Raw genomic sequence first — 17488 nt, forward strand, 5'->3', positions numbered from 1 at the left:
GTGGTATATAGGGCACACCTCACAAAGGCGAGGATGAGCCGACTCTTTGAGGGGGTAGAGGATGTTTGTGATCGATGCAAGGGGGGCCCCCTCGCAAACCATGTTCATATGTTTTGGTCCTGTCCAAAGCTGGAGGGGTATTGGAGGGAGGTGTTCAGGGTAATTTTGAGGGTGGTACATGTGGTAATATTTGATCAAATATTAAAACAGCTGCTGTGCAGAGGGACCTGGGTGTCCTAGTGCATGAGTCGCAAAAAGTTGGTTTACAGGTGATTAAGAAGGCGAACCGAGTTTTGTCGTTCATTGCTAGAGGAATGGAGTTTAAGTCTAGGGAGGTTATGCTGCAACTGTATAAGGTGTTAGTGAGGCCACACCTGGAGTATTGTGTTCAGTTTTGGTCTCCTTACCCGAGAAAGGACATACTGGCGCTGGAGGGTGTGCAGAGGTTAATCCCAGAGTTGAGGGGGTTAGATTACGAGGAGAGGTTGAGTAGACTGGGACTGTACACATTGGAATTCAGAAGGATGCGGGGGGATCGTATCGAAATATATAAAATTATGAAGGGAATAGATAGGATAGATGCGGGCAGGTTGTTTACACTGGCGGGTGAAAGCAGAACTAGGGGCCATAGCCTCAAAATGAGGGGAAGTAGATTTAGGACTGAGTTTAGGAGGAACTTCTTCACCCAAAGGGTTGTGAATCTATGGAATTCCCTGCCCAGTGAAGCAGTTGAGGCTCCTTCATTAAATGTTTTCAAGATAAAGATAGTTTTTTGAAGAATAAAGGGTTATGGTATTCGGGAGCGAAAGTGGAGCTGAGTCCACAAAAGATCAGCCATGCTGTCATTGAATGGCAGAGCAGGCTTGAGGGGCCAGATGGCCTACTCCTGCTCCTAGTTCTTATGTTCTTGGGTGAGGCTTGAGCCGGGTCCTCTGGAGGCCATATTCGGGGTATCGGATCGGCCAGGGTTGGAAGCGGGTGCGGAGACAGATATTTTAGCCTTCGCCTCGCTAATCACCCGAAGGTGGATCCTGTTGGGGTGGAGATCAGTTTCTCTACCCTGTGCCCTGGCATGGCGGGGGGATCTGTTGGAGTTTTTCGTACTCTAGAAGGTGAAGTTTAAGTTGAGGGGAAGGATGGAAGGGTTCTACAATTCATGTGCTTTGTTTGTTATGCACTTTTCAAGAATTGGATGACATCGAACATGGGTTGGGGGGGGCGGGGTGCGGGTTGGACTGTGTATGTGGTTGCTGACTGAACGGAGTTTTGTCCTTCATTGCTAGAGGAATGGAGTTTAAGACTAGGGAGGTTATGCTGCAACTGTATAAGGTGTTGGTGAGGCTACACCTGGAGTATTGTGTTCAGTTTTGGTCTCCTTGCCTGAGAAAGGATGTACTGGCGCTGGAGGGTGTGCGGAGGAGATTCACTATGTGTGGGTGGATGGTGGATTTCTGAATCCTTTTCTTTGATGTTTGTATTTAAAATGTTGGTGGGAGGGAGCAATTGTTGGCCAGGAGTTTGACATTGTTACCATTGATTGTTGGTGGGTATAAATTTGGATGAAAATGTGAAAAAGGAGAATTTAAATCTTTTTTTAAAAAAAATATGTTGGATTCAACCCCAAGTCCTAGAGCTTGCAGGGCAGTTAAGGTGCCCATGCCCTTGTTTGAACCACTGGGGTACGCCAATGGGACTTTCCCTGATTCACTCACAACTGCTAAGATGAAGACCGGATTTCACTGAACATTTCTGTAAACGTCTGGGTTCCGTGTTTGTAAGTCATGATCTCCCTGTACAGCCGCCAAGGGCAGTAACTCTGTGCTTCCGTAGGTACAGTGTGAAGGAGAAGGTCCTGAGCTGGGCCAAGCAGAAGCGGGTGGTGCAGTGGGCTGGAGCTGGTATACGTGTATGCCAGGACTTTACGGTGGAGCTGGCAAGGAGGCGGGCTGCCTTCAACCGGGTGAAGAGGGCACTGTACATTAGCAAGGTGCGGTGCGGCATTGTATATCCAGCGAAGCTGAGGGTGACTTACAAGCTCAGGGACTTTAATTTTGGAACGGCGGAAGCAGCGGAGGAGTTTGCGAAAGCAGAAGGACTGTGGCAGAACTGACAAATTGAGGAATGGCCATGTGCCGATGTAACCTCATGACTGTATTTTCATCTTTTTTGTATCACTGCGCGTGGGTGTAGAGACTAAAGGAGCCAATGTGGTATATATTTGAACAAGGGAAGGGACGGGACTTTCACTCGAAATGAGGGTTCTTTGGGGTGTAGGTGGATATGCGGGGTTTGTGTGCTAAAAGGGCTTTCCTAGGGCCGGGCAAGTGGGAAAGGGATCCGGGCGGGGGCCTCCACGCTGGCTGGTTTAAGCCGGCCAGTGAACGGGAGTGAGGTGGGGGGAGGGGCTGCGGCCATCGGAGTCTGGCAGAACAGGGTCCGAGTGGTCTAGCCGGGGTGGAAAGCTGGGGGGCAGGAACCGAGGTTGGGAGGAGGAGTTTTACAAGAGGCAGTGGACGGGAGGAGCTGGAGACCTGGGGGGGGGGGGGGGGGGGGAGCTGTGTAAGATTAAGGGTGACTACGGGTAATCCCTAATTCCTTTTTGTCATTTGTTTATGTAAACATGCGGTTTGGGGGTTGGTGGGTAGATGGGATCGTTGTTATTATGGGGACTGACATATCTTGCTGATTATTGTTTATTGTTGATGGATATAACTGTGGGAGAAAAAGGAGAATTTAAAAAAAAAAAAAAAAATTTTTTTTAATGATCTCCCTGTACACTTCCCAGGCACAGCCAGACAGAGGTTACAGCACGAGACCGAGCAATACTGACGTTTTTCTGCCATGGGGACTTTCTGTCACATTTTGTATTATACCTAAAGCAGGTCAATCGAAAAGAATGGTTATGGGCCAAGTTCTGAAAAGTGGGATTTTCGTAGATTTAGTGCAGTCTTGTCGTTGCAAACTCGATAAAAGAATGACTAGGGTAAGAGTAGGGCCAGTCAAGGACAGTAGGGAAGTTGTGCGTGGAGTCCGAGGAGATAGGAGAGGTGCTAAATGAATATTTTTCGTCAGTATTCACACAGGAAAAAAATTATGTTGTCGAGGAGAATACTGAGATTCAGGCTACTAGACTAGAAGGGCTTGAGGTTCATAAGGAGGAGGTGTTAGCAATTCTGGAAAGTGTGAAAATGGATAAGTACCCTGGGCCGGATTGGATTTATCCTAGGATTCTCTGGGAAGCTAGAGAGGAGATTGCTGAGCCTTTGGCTTTGATCTTTAAGTCATCTTTGTCTACAGGAATAGTGCCAGAAGACTGGAGGATAGCAAATGTTGTCCCCTTGTTCAAGAAGGGAAGTAGAGACAACCCTGGTAACTATAGACCAGTGAGCCTTACTTCTGTTGTGGGCAAAATCTTGGAAAGGTTTATAAGAGATAGGATGTATAATCATCTGGAAAGGAATAATTTGATTAGAGACAGTCAACACGGTTTTGTGAAGGGTAGGTCGTGCCTCACGAACCTTGTAGAGCTCTTTGAGAAGGTGACCAAACAGGTGGATGAGGGTAAAGCCGTTGATGTGGTGTCTATAGATTTCAGTAAAGTGTTTGATAAGGTTTCCCACAGTAGGCTACTGCAGAAAATACGGAGGCATGGGATTCGGGGTGATTTAGCAGTTTGGATCAGAAATTGGCTAGCTGGAAGAAGACAAAGGGTGGTGGTTGATGGGAAATGTTCAGACTGGAGTCCAGTTACTAGTGGTGTACCACAAGGATCTGTTTTGGGGCCACTGCTGTTTGTCATTTTTATAAATGACCTGGAGGAGGGCGTAGAAGGATGGGTGAGTAAATTTGCAGATGACACTAAAGTCGGTGGAGTTGGGGACAGTGCGGAAGGATGTTACAAGTTACAGAGGGACAGAGATAAGCTGCAGCGCTGGGCTGAGGGGTGGCAAATGAAGTTTAATGCAGAAAAGTGTGAGGTGATTCATTTTGGAAGGAATAACAGGAAGACAGAGTACTGGGCTAATGGTAAGATTCTTGGCAGTGTGGATGAGCAGAGAGATCTCGGTGTCCATGTACATAGATCCCTGAAAGTTGCCACCCAGGTTGAGAGGGTTGTTAAGGCGTATGGTGTGTTAGCTTTTATTGGCAGAGGGATTGCGTTTCAGAGCCATGAGGTCATGTCGCAGCTGTACAAAACTGGTGCGGCCGCATTTGGAGTATTGCGTGCAATTCTGGTCGCCGCATTATAGGAAGGATGTGGAAGCATTGGAAAGGGTGCAGAGGAGATTTACCAGAATGTTGCCTGGTATGGAGGGAAGATCTTATGAGGAAAGGCTGAGGGACTTGAGGCTGTTTTCGTTGGAGAGAAGAAGGTTAAGAGGTGACTTAATTGAGGCATACAAGATGATCAGAGGATTGGATAGGGTGGACAGTGAGAGCCTTTTTCCTCGGATGGTGATGTCTAGCACGAAGGGACATAGCTTTAAATTGAGGGGTGATAGATATAGGACAGATGTCAGAGGTAGGTACTTTATTCAGAGAGTAGTAAGTGTGTGGAATGCCCTACCTGCAACAGTAGTGGACTCGCCAACACTGGGGGCATTCAAATGGATTGGATTGGATTGGATTTGTTTATTGTCACATGTACAGAGGTACAGTGAAAAGTATTTTTCTGCAAGCAGCTCAACAGATCATTAAGTACATGAGAAGAAAAGGGAATTTAAAAAAATACATAATAGGGCAACACAACATATACAATGTAACTACATAAGCACTGGCATCGGATGAAGCATACAGGGTGTAGTGTTAATGAGGTCAGTCCATAAGAGGGTCATTTAGGAGTCTGGTGACAGTACGGAAGAAGCTGTTTTTGAGTCTGTTCGTGCGTGTTCTCAGACTTTCGTATCTCCTGCCCGATGGAAGAAGTTGGAAGAGTGAGTAAGCCAGGTGGGAGGGATCTTTGATTCTGCTGCCCGCTTTCCCCAGGCAGCGGGAGGTGTAGATGGATAGGAGGCAGGTTTGTGTGATGGACTGGGCGGTGTTCACGACTCTCTGAAGTTTCTTGCGGTCCTGGGCCGAGCAGTTGCCATACCAGGCTGTGATGCAGCCCGATAGGATGGTTTCTATGGTGCACCTGAAAAAGTTGGTACGGCTTAATGTGGGCATGCCGTATTTCCTTAGTTTCCTGAGGAAGTATAGGCGCTGTTGTGCTTTCTTGGTGGTAGCGTCAACGTGGGTGGACCAGGACAGATTTTTGGAGATGTGCACCCCTAGGAATTTGAAACTGCTAACCATCTCGACCTCGGCCCCGTTGATGCTGACAGGGGTGTGTACAGGGTGTCATTGGCAGGGTGTCAAATGGTCATTGGATAGACATATGGATGATAAGGAAATAGTGTAGATGGGTTTTCGAGTTGTTTCACAGGTCGGCGCAACATCGAGGGCCGAAGGGCCTGTACTGAGTTGTTATGTTCTATGTTCTACGAAGGGTTTCTTCTGTATTGTATTGACTCCGTGACACTATGAATTCTGAGGCTTTGCTGGGAATGAAGACTAACACAATTTTAAAAGTGAATAATGCCTCTAATTTACTAATTTGCTATTACTATACTGTCGGAAAACTAAACTTGTAAATAAAATATATTAAGGAGATTGATTATAATAAACAAAGCAATACAAAAAAAGAACTTACCAAGAGCACTGTTGCCATCTGAGGGTAACCTGGATTCCACTTCAAATCAGAGTTTTTGCTTGCGTGAGTAGATTGGTTTCAGAGGAAATTGGAAGTTGTGAAGATTTCCAAGTCTTTGACATTAAGAACAGTTGTAGGAAAGAGCAGAATTATCTGACGCTGGTATCCTGGGAGGGCTGCTGAAAGGTTGGAGGAACATTGGAGGAATTGAATGAAGGGGAAAACTGAGTGAGATGGAGCCTGGCAACAAGTTCCAAATAGCAATAGATCTTCCAAAGAAATGCTGACGGCTGTAAGTCAATGATCGCAGCAGCACCATCACCACTTAAGAAGATAAGTAGGAACAGGAGAACCATACGGACTGTTGAGCCTGCTCCATCGTTCAGTATGTTTGATAATGGCTGATCTTGGACTTCAATTCCACTTTCACACCCATCCCCCTTCCCATATCCTTTGATTCCTTGACACACGAAAATCTGTCTATCTCAGCCTCAAATAAGGCAATGGCGTAGTGGTATTGTCACTTTGACTGGTAATCTAGAGACCCAGGCCCAGGTTCAAAGCCCACTACAGCAGATGGTGGAATTTGAATTTAATAAAAATCTGGAATTAAAAGTCTAATGATAACCATGAAACCACTGTCGATTGTCGTAAAAAACCATCTGGTTCACTAATGTCCTTTAGGGAAGGAAATCTGCTGTCCTTACCTGGCCTGGCCTACATGTGACTTAATATCTACAGCTATGGATGGATCTTTGTTGCTTAGTTTTTGTTTTTCAACGGAATGTATTTTGTTGAATATTTTGATTTGTTTCTTTAAATATTTTCCATGGTTTATTTACAGCCAGACCTTTTAGTCTATTTACTAAATTAACTTTGGCCAGCACTCCCCCGTACCAATGTAGTTGGCTTTGTTTAAGGTGGATTCTGGTTTCTGATTGGGGTATGTCATTCTCAAACTTAACACTTCCTCTGTCACAGTAGATCCCACTCAACCTTGGTGTATCATTTTAAATTACACTTTGTTCAGTTTGTACATTTAGTATCAAAAATCTTACTGATGTGTTTCATTCACGCTGATAAATTCTTTCAATTAAAATTGCTAATGATCTCATCAAGTTACTGAATTTTTTTAATTAACATCCTCCCTACCTGTCTCTGAGACACACAACTATTTTCTATGACAGTTGATTTGTGGTTTTTAAATATTATCGCAGTTTTCTTGCCACAGTGTATCTAAGTAGTTAGTAATGAGTAGGTTAACATTTTTTTATCTAGCAAAGGAATTGGAAAAATCCCTTCCCTTTAAAATTTTGAATCGTGATCCCATGCCCAAGCTACAACTCCAATAATATGTGTTCACACATAGAGAAATGTAATTACAAGCTTTAATAAGATGGTTTTTGGCTATCACTGGATTAGGTAGAATCACTGAATTTTCATCTTTTCCCCAATAGAAATTTAGTTGGAAGTAGATGGTTGATAAAGGAAGAACTGGAAGAAATGCTGGTCGAACAAATTTCTCACCATGATGTGAGTAATAGTGTTTTATGGGTTATATGTTACTTAAAAGGTTTGGCCTTTGCAGTATGAAGCAGAATTGCAAAAAATGTCACTGGATTTTCTTGTAGGTTGTTTCTTTCTAAAGTTGAGAATTTGTGATTTTAGTGATTTTAATCTTGTGAAAATCCAACTGGATGCTAACTTTAGGAACTAGTGCAAGTTTGGAGAGGGAAATAATTTCCAGAAAATTAATGGAATGTAACTTTTGGCAACTTTGGAAACATCCTGTCCCATCTTTTCATTCAGGCTGAAGTTAAGGTTACAGAATTTATATACATGTTGAGTTCTCTCTTGATTACCACAGCTGATCAAATGATCCAGAGTATCTCAAATATTTACTTGAAGTACTTTAAACTTGTGTGCCTACCATAATCTAATTCATAAACATTTAATGAGGGTCTTTAATTAATTTAGACTAATTTCAAAACAATTTAACTACATGACAAAGTGGATTTCTGTAATGCTGAATAAAGCCACCTTGCTGGTAGTTTCCAATGAGCTTTACTGGAGGATTAACTTGAACTCTTATTGGAATCAGGCCTGAAACAGCAATCTGCCATTGGCTAACGGCTAAAAATATTCCTGTCTTGAATTTAAATCTTTGAATTGATTTTGGACAATATTTTTATTTGTCCTTATTCAGCCCATTCATTATTGTCTTATCTTTCACAAAAGAACACGAAGCACACTTGCTTAACTTTAAAGAAAACTAGTGTAACATAGTTATTTTTATATAATGTGTTGACACAGAATATCCATATTTTTGGGTGCTCTGTATGGAAACGACAGGTGTTGGTGATCCTACAATTAATTTTCTGACACTATTTGATGCCTAAAGTGCTACAGTGAACAATTTACAACACACCGTTGGTTGAATGTATAAATATTTGATGCTCACGGAGATTATTTAAATTTCCATTCAGTTTTATAGGTGTCTAGTGTTACACTGACACTATCGAAAGATTACCTAGATTTAGTAAGGAAACGTCTATGAACAGAAGTCTCAACAGTGGTGTCCTTTTCCTATTTTGTTTGAAGGACAGCCATATATGTAGAATTGAAATTACTCTTCCTTCTCATGCCACACAAACATTTGATTTTGCTAAGACAATTTTTCATTTTCTTATTTGTGAAGGTAAATTTCTGTTCTCCATTTCCCACCTACCATATTTGGCATTCTTGATGGAAAATCCATATGTCTGCTAACTTGCTGTTAAAGTGCCTGTGGGCACCTCTTGTTCTGTTGATCAAGGGTCAGCATTCCTTTCAGGTCCTTCATGCTAATCATGATGTTGATGGGAGTCTTAACTGCTGCTTTGATGCCTTAGTGGATGAATATGCCACAGAATGTGGTATTGAGCTATACAGACCAGAAACACCTAATCCTTACTGGAGTTAGTTGTTCTTGGTCAGGGTGCCAAAATTGCCCTCAGAACCAGTGGATACCAGATGGTTTGCTCTTGTTAACTGTTGGTGTCCTTGGTGGAAGATACTTGCGAGTAGCTGTTTGGTGAATTTATTTGTGATGACATGCGTCACTGAGTAACCTAATGACACTGCTGTTCAGATTAATGCATTAAAAAAAAAAAAGAATTCTGGCAAGATACTGAACGTTGCTGTTGCCCAAGGAATGGGAACCCTACAACACCCAGTGTCTTTATGGTTTTGGGGGGGGGGGGAGAAAGGGAAAATTAAAAGCAGCTTAATGGGGAGGGTGATATGGAGGGCAGGAAGAAGATTCAGCCTTATCCTGTATTTTTTTCTCATTAATGCTACTTGGCTCCAGCTAAGAATGAGAACTGAAAATGAAATTTATTGCTGCTCAACTTAGACTGAACCAGATCATCAGTGGATCCATTGAATGTATAGCAAAAATGCAAATGACCAAATGTATGGGGTTGAGGATTGAACAGGACGGGATGTGGGTCGCAGAATCTAGCTTGTTAGAATTTGTAGGCAAATGGAAATCGGGTGGTCAGCTTGGAGGACATTGGAGAAGTCAGTATAGATAATAAATCAGTGAGGTTGAAACTCTGGCCCAGGTCGAATAGACCTGCATGTGATATGGTTCAACCTGGGGGAGCATTCAAGAGCGCACAATTAATGCCAAAACTGCAGGCATTTTGTAGTTTCTTTGCTTAGAATATTCACAATTTCTTATCATAGGTGGGCAAGTTGCAGGGAGGAAAACTTTTAACTGTTACTCTTAAGTACACAAACACGTGCATAACACTCAAGTTATAGTAAATAAATTATTAACTCATATTGCCTTTTGAGTAGAGATATGGTCACTGAATACTCATTCTAGAGAATACTGTATACACTACCATTTAAAATAAAATTAGAACTCATAGAGAATACATGAAAAAAATATTCACTTGGTTGAATTCATCTATTTTAATTGAATAATGTGCAATTCGATTTATCGAATTCAAATGAACTCTGACATTCTCATTTTAGTTAGAAGTTATTCAAAAAATGCTGCATTTAATTTCTGCCTATCAAAACTGTACCTCATTATGTTTTAGAAATCCCAACTAAATCGTAATTGTGAGAAAATTCTTGTTGGCTTTGACACCTTTCAGCTTTTCATCTGGGACAAACCAAATGTAAAACGTGAAGATAATCTATTATAAAATAACATTAACTTACATTAATATGTCTTTAATATAGTTTGAAAGTGACTTGTTATATGTGTCGGAACCGAGTGTGTCAATAGGGGGAATACTGGAGCTGCTTCGGGAGTTTGGGTCTTTCTCGGGGTACAAATTAAATCTAGATAAGAGTGAGTATTTTGTGGTGGCTCAGGCGGGGGTGGGGGGGGGGGGGGGGGACTGCCATTCCTTAGGGCATGGACTCACTTTAGATACTTTGGGTGCAGGTTGCTCGGGATTGGGGTGGGGCGGGGGGCTCCGTAGGTACAACATTTCTAGTTTGGTGGGAAGGGTGAAAGCTGATCTGGCAAGGTGGAATGGTCTCCCTCTGTCACTGGCGGGTTGGGTACAGGCGGTAAAAATGAACGTGTTGTCGCGGTTTCTGTTTATTTTCCAATGCCTGCCAGTTTTCCTGCCAAAGGCATTTTTTTAGAGAGATTGAAGGGATGATTACCTCATTAATATGTGGAGGGAAGGTGGCCAGAATTAGAACGGTGCTACTAGAGGAAGGCAGGCAGGGGGGGTTTGGGTCTTCCGAACCTGGTGTATCATTACTGGATGGCAAATGTGGAGAAGATACAGAGCTGGGTCAGAGGGGTTGACTCCCAGTGGAGGAGAGTCTGTGTAGGGGGTCAGGATTGAAGGCACTAGCAACAGTGCCACTGCCCTCTGCCCCGGGGAAATACTCAGGGAGTCCAGTAGTAATAGCTTTGTTGAGAATTTGAGGCAGTTTTGCCAGCATTTCGGGTTGGGGTCAGGGTCACGGGAAATGCCGATTCGAGGGAACCATAGATTTGAGCCAGTGGGATGGAAATTTTCGGAGATAGGAGGAGAAAGGAATTAGGACACTAAAAGATTTGTTTCTTGGGGGTCGGTTTGCAGGATTGAAGGAGCTGGGAGCGAAGTATGGGCTGGAGCAGGGGAAAATATTTAGATACTTGCAGGTTCAAGACTTTGCAAGGAAGGAGATACAGAGCTTGCCGGGAGAGCCGGCCTCCACTTTGCTGGAGGAGGTGCTGACGACAGGGGGTAGTGTCGGCGGTTTACGGGGCCAATGTGGAAGAGGAGAAGGCACCGCAGGATGGGATCAAGGCAAAGTGGGAGGAAGAGTTGGGAGAAGGTATGGAGGATGAGTTCTGGTGTGAGGTGCTCTGGAGGGTGAACGCCTCCACCTCGTGTGCGAGGTTGGGGCTGATACAGCTGAAGGTGGTATATAGAGTGCACCCCATAAGGGCGAGGATGAGCCGGCTCTTTGAGGGGATAGAAGATGTGTGTGAGCGTTGAGGTGGGGGGGGGGGGTGCGCAAACTACGTACATATGTTTTGGTCCTGTCCAAAGCTGGAGGATTACTGGAAGGGGGTTTTTAGGGTGGTGCACGTGAAACTGGACCCTGGTCCTCAGGAGGCCATATTCGGCAGTCGGACCAGCCAGGGCTGGAAATGGGTACGGAGGCAGACGCTGTAGCCTTCGCCTCTTTGATCGCCCGAAGGCAGATCCTGTTGGGATGGTGATCAACATCTCCACCCTGTGCCCTGCCGTGGCTTGGGGACCTGCTGGAATTCTTGACTCTTCAGAAGGTCAAATTTGAACTGAGGGGAAGGACCGAGGGGTTCTACAATTCATGGGCGTTATTCATTATGCACTTTCGAGAATTGGATTACATCGAACATTAGGGGGGTGGGGGGGGAGGCTGGGCGGTTTGGGGGGACAAAACAAAGAACAAAGAAAAGTACAACACAGGAACAGGCCCTTCGGCCCTCCAAGCCTGTGCCGACCATGCTGCCCGTCTAAACTAAAATCTTCTACACTTCTTGGATCCGTATCCCTCTATTCCCATCCTATTCATGTATTTGTCAAGATGCCCTTAAATATCACTATCGTCCCTGCTTCCACCACCTCCGGCAGCGAGTTCCAGGCACCCACTACCCTCTGTGTAGTAAAAAAAAAAAAAAAAACTTGCCTCATACATCTCCTCTAAACTTTGCCCCTCGCACCTTAAACCTATGCCCCCTAGTAATTGACCCCTCTACCCTGGGAAAAAGCCTCTGACTATCCACTCTGTCTATGCCCCTCATAATTTTGTAGACCTCTTATCAGGTCGCCCCTCAACCTCCGTTGTTCCAGTGAGAACAAACCAAGTTTATTCAACCACTCCTCATAACTAATGCCCTCCATACCAGGCAACATCCTGGTAAATCTCTTCTGCACCCTCTCTAAAGCCTCCACATCCTTCTGGTAGTGTGGCGACCAGAATTGAACACCATACTCCAAGTGTGGCCTAACTAAGGTTCTATACAGCTGCAACATGACTTGCCAATTCTTATACTCAATGCCCCGGCCAATGAAGGCAAGCATGCCGTATGCCTTCTTGACTACCTTCTCCACCTGTGTTGCCCCTTTCAGTGACCTGTGGACCTGTACACCTCGATCTCTCTGACTGTCAATACTCTTGAGGGTTCTACCATTCAGTGTATATTCCCTACCTTCATCAGACCTTCCAAAATGAATTACCTCACATTTGTCCAGATTAAACTCCATCTGCCATCTCTCCGCCCAAGTCTCCAAACGATCTAAATCCTGCTGGAGGGGGACTGTATGTCTTAATGGTGACTATGGGTGATTCTTGATTCCTTTTTGTTATTTGTTTATGTTAACATGCGGAATGTGGGGTTTAGTGAGAGGATGGGATTGTTATTGATATGGGGATTGACATTGCATTCATTGCTGATTATTGTTTATTGTTGGTGGGTGTAAATTTGGGAGAAAATGTGAAAAAGGAGAATAAAAATATTTTTAAAAAATATATAGTTTGAAAGTGTTTAACCTGTGTCAATACTTGAATGAAATGTTTACAGATAGATCTTGGTGTGTGCGCAAACTGGTTAATCAAACAGCTGAACAATGCTACTTAAACAGCCCTTTGGCCTGTAATTAGGTTAATTCCACTTTTACACTAGCTTAACAAGGACGCTAATGAAGAATTAAGCACAGTCTTTTTCTCTTCCTTTGCTGTCACTTCTCCAGCCATTCAAGGCATTACTTGTAGATTGTTGGTCTAGAGGGACTGGCTGTTTCTTTTTAATAATTAAATGTTTACTGCTGTGCAGTTGATTATATGCTTCCATGTGTACATGCTCCTTGTTTCTATTGCATAACTTTGTCACAGAATCTATTACCATGTAAAATAACCAACATTTTTTAATTACAGATTAATAATGACACTAGAGATTTAATTTTATTTGTTATAAAGCGATGCCTGTCTGAAGTATGTGTCTTACCGTTTTGACTTCTGCTTATTTCTAAGTTTGTAACCTTTTAAAAAATATTGTGACAATATTACAATCACAAGAAATCACAATCATTTTAGCTCTGTAGTTTGTAGATTTTATAAATATTGTGCACAATCCAGTGAGAATTTTAACTTAATATCCTTATAATTGTTAAAGTCCAAAGATGTACTGACATGCCTCCCAGATGAATTGTAGATATATAATAGCCAGTGCCAAGTTACCAATCTCTGTCCACATCCCACACAATTTCTATCCATCAACTCTGATTTGAGAGTCTCAATTCTCTGTGGAAGGAGATAGTTTTCACCTAGTATACAGCTTCTGCGCCAGCCATGGCGAATAATCAAAGCCTGCTTAGTGAGTATTTCATTATTGTCTTGCTAGAAAATTGGTTCTACTGTATATTAATGCAAATTGTTCAAACTATTCTCCCAAACCAACCCTTGTCTATTCACAACCCAATCCCAATTTTGGAACTGTCAAAGCTAATAGTATGCTATATTAAGTGTAGGACTGTGCAGAAGATAATGTGTTTAATTGTCAATTGTCCTGTTTAATAAATAGCTGACCTCTATTAAGTAACATTAGTCTTCTCTTTTATGCTTTAAACAGTACATGCACTTTCTTCAGTTACTGGAGCGTATGCTATCCTTATCATACTGCAGTATTAAGGAAGAATATGTGTTGAAATTTCGCAGAAAGATGGAAGATCAGTCCAAGAAGCAGATCATTGAACCTTTACAGTTTGATGAAAATGGAATAGCTTTCAGTAAAGGGGAAGGTAAGAAAAAATCTACATAGAATCCAGCATTCAGCAAAGTATAAGTTGAGGTTCAGGTTCTTTTTCTAACTAGTTTAGTGCTGTGACCTGAAGCCTCATTAATATGCCATGACTATTATATATTTAGACCAACCTTGGCTTTGTTTCATTTTTGTGCACAGTTCACATGTACTCTGTTCTATTATCCATTAAGAGAAAGCTAGCTTTGGAGGAAATATATTGCAAGCTCTTTATTCTTCAAATTTAGGAGTTTTCTACATAACTATTCTAACAAAAATATAGAACTATGCCTGTAAATACCATTCTGGCATTCAGTTACTGGCATCTCACTGGGAAACTCTCAGTAGAATTATGCATGTTCTTTAGCTAAGCAGAACCCAACTTCGAAATGTGTGTGTGAGACTTCTAATATTACTTTGGGGATGGAATTCAACTAAAGCTAACAGACGGCAACTAATGGAAGAAGGATTGTGCAAGAAAGGAGTTTGGCTGACTTCCAGCTTATTATATGACATAGAGTTTGCCATGTTATATATTCCAGTTATACATATGGTTCACAGATTCTGGACTCCTCAGTAATGTAAATTAAACCAGACTGCTTGAAATTTCTCAACTTCGCAATGCGATGAAAACTGAATAAATGATAACTTCATTTATTGGTTGCGGGTCACAGCTGCATTACTAGAAGGCATGCTGTCAGCATGAGTGTGACTGACTGCTGATGTGTACAATATGAACTTCACAACAGATTTTATCCTTGCAGCACATAGAGTATTGAACTTGGTATGAGCTATAGCAGCAGTGATAGTCAGAAGCAGACACACCCAAACTCCCAATCCTCAAGGAAGTGCCTTTTATTTTGCCAAATGAATTCAAAGCACCTGAGGAGAGTCATAGAAGTGAACTTCAAACACTAAAGATTATTAAATCTTCCCCATACAAAATTTAGATCACAGATTTGTACAATTCTGTGTTTTGCGTAACATGGTAATTTGAAGAGTATTCAAAAATGTATGGCTGCTGCTTCTAATTCCAATAACTCTGTAAAACTCGGCCCAGGGCACCTCTGTTGCATCTGCATTATGTTCAGTATCTGCACAGTCAGTGTCACAGACAGTATTAAGTGTGTGTTACTTTAGTGTTTCAAGACTCCTCTTGGATGTGATATTAAACTGAAACCCAGTCCAACACAAGATATCATATAGAACTATTTGGGGAGGGGAGTTCTCCTTATTATCAGGCAAATTGTTTTCCTTTAACTGACAGAACTACAGAATTGTTAAAGCACAGAAGGAGACTATTTGGCCCATTGTCTCGTGCTGGTTCTCCTAGGAGCAATTTGCTATTGCTACTTGTACATTCAGAAAACAATGCCTCGATCAAACTGCCTCCACCATGCTCTCGGGCCATATATTCCAGATCCTAATGACTCACTGTGAATAAGCTTTTACTCATGTCGCCATTGCATCTTTTGCCAGTCATAATTAATATATATCATGAAGAGCAAACTTCCCAACTCCACCATTACAAACCTCCCAAACAACATCCATTAATTATTACTGTTTCCTGTCACTCAGCCAAATTTGTATCAGCCAATTTTGTATCCATATTGCTACTGTCCCTTTTATTCTGTGCTATAACTTTTCCCCAAAAGTCTGTTGTGCAATACTTTTATCAAATGTGCTCTGGAAGTCCATGTACACCACATCAACAGCATTACCTTGATCAATCCTCTGGTTATTTCATCAAGAAACTCCAGCTGTTTGGATAAACATGATTTGCCCGTATCAAATTTGTGCTGGCTTTAACTAATTAACCGACATTTGCACAAATATGTGTTCATTTTGTCTGGAATTAGTTTCTAGAAGCTTCTCCACCATAGAGTTTAAACTCATCGCTTTTATCTTTACACCCTTTTTTTGAACAATGATGTAGCATTTGCAATTCTCCAGTCATCTGGTACCACCTATGAGTCTACTGGAAAATTGTGACCAGTGCCTCTACAATTTTCACCCTTAGACCTCTCAGTTTTCTTGGATGCATCTCATCTGGTCCTGGTGCCTTATCAGACATCCAATAACACCTCTGTTTCCATTTTAAACCTTCCAAGTGTCTGAATTACCTTCTCATTCATTACGACTGTGCAATATCTTGTTCCTTGGTAAAGGCATATGCAAAATATTCATTTTATATCTCTGACTTGTCCCCTGCCTCCATATGTAAATTGCCTTTTTGGTCCCCAATTGGCCCCTTTTTTAACTTTTTGCTATTTATATGTCTAGAGAAGACTTGAATTCCCTTTTATATTAGCTGCTAGTCTCTTTTCATATTCATGCTTTACTTCTCTTATTTGGTTTTACAGTTCCCCTCTGGACCTTCTATATTGTATTGTCCATCTGGCATTTGTCATAAGTGCACTTTTCTTTCCTTCTGAATCACCAATCACTATCTATTCTGTCATCCAGGAATATCTGGATTTGTTTGTGTTACCGTTGCATTTTGTGGGAATATGCCTCGTGTGAGCCCAAATTAATTATTTTCTAAAGGTATCCAATTGTTCTGATACCATTTTGCCTGCCAACCTTTGATTCCAATTGATCCACCCCAGTTCCGTTCTCATCCCATTGAAGTTGGCTTGACGTTGTTAAAAACATTAGCCAGTTATTTATCTTTCTTGCTGTTTGTCAGACCTTTGGGTCCTCAAATTAACTGCCATGTTTGCCTTCATAACAGTGGCTACATTCAAAAAGTAATTCATGGACAAATATTTCGAGACTGAAGTTCATAGGATTTTCGAGAGTAACTTTGGTTGTTCAACTTCTCAAACTTGTTTTCATCATTCAATTAGATTATATCTAATCTGTAAACATTTGGGACGAGAAGACTTGGTATTGGAAAATAATCTCTACAGAACTTTAAGGAAATCTAAGTGTGAGAAATATTCTTTCTCTCTTTGTAGAATAATTTGATCATGGAGCCACTGTATCTATACTAAGAACCTGCATTTTTAGAGTGTCATATCATGTTCTCAGAATAGAATAATCAAAGAATGCTTCACAGCATGTCAAGAGGCCATACTCTCTAGGACGGAGCTTAGGAGGAACTTCTTCACCCAAAGGGTTGTGAATCTATGGAATTCCCTGCCCAGTGAAGCAGTTGAGGCTCCTTCGTTAAATGTTTTCAAGGTTAAGATAGATAGTTTTTTTTTAAGAATAAAGGAATAAAGGGTTATGGTGTTCGGGCAGGAAAGCGGAGCTGAGTCCACAAAAGATCAGCCATGATCTCATTGAATGGCGGAGCAGGCTCGAGGGGCCAGATGGCCTACTCCTGCTCCTAGTTCTTATGTATGAGCAATCCAGCCAGTCCTATTTCCCCTTGTCTTTTTCATGTAGTCCTGCAATATGTTTCCTTTCACATACTTATTTAATTCCCTTTTACAAGCCATGATTGACATTGGCACACACAGTTCAAAGAAGTCATAGTCATTTGCTGCATATCAAATTATATC

At 42.1% G+C, this 17488-nt stretch overlaps 1 protein-coding gene across 1 annotated transcript in view; it reads left to right on the plus strand.

Annotated features, from left to right (window-relative positions):
* Window positions 1-17488, plus strand: part of mrps9 (mitochondrial ribosomal protein S9) — a 157044-nt gene that overhangs the window by 126939 nt on the left and 12617 nt on the right. The window contains exons 7-8 of the mRNA XM_072476650.1: window positions 7150-7225; window positions 13812-13980. Of these exons, the coding sequence (XP_072332751.1) occupies window positions 7150-7225; window positions 13812-13980 (245 nt within the window). The remainder of the gene's footprint in view (window positions 1-7149; window positions 7226-13811; window positions 13981-17488) is intronic.

The sequence above is a fragment of the Scyliorhinus torazame genome, chromosome 15, assembly GCF_047496885.1.
Source record: "Scyliorhinus torazame isolate Kashiwa2021f chromosome 15, sScyTor2.1, whole genome shotgun sequence".
NCBI classification, from domain to species: domain Eukaryota; kingdom Metazoa; phylum Chordata; class Chondrichthyes; order Carcharhiniformes; family Scyliorhinidae; genus Scyliorhinus; species Scyliorhinus torazame.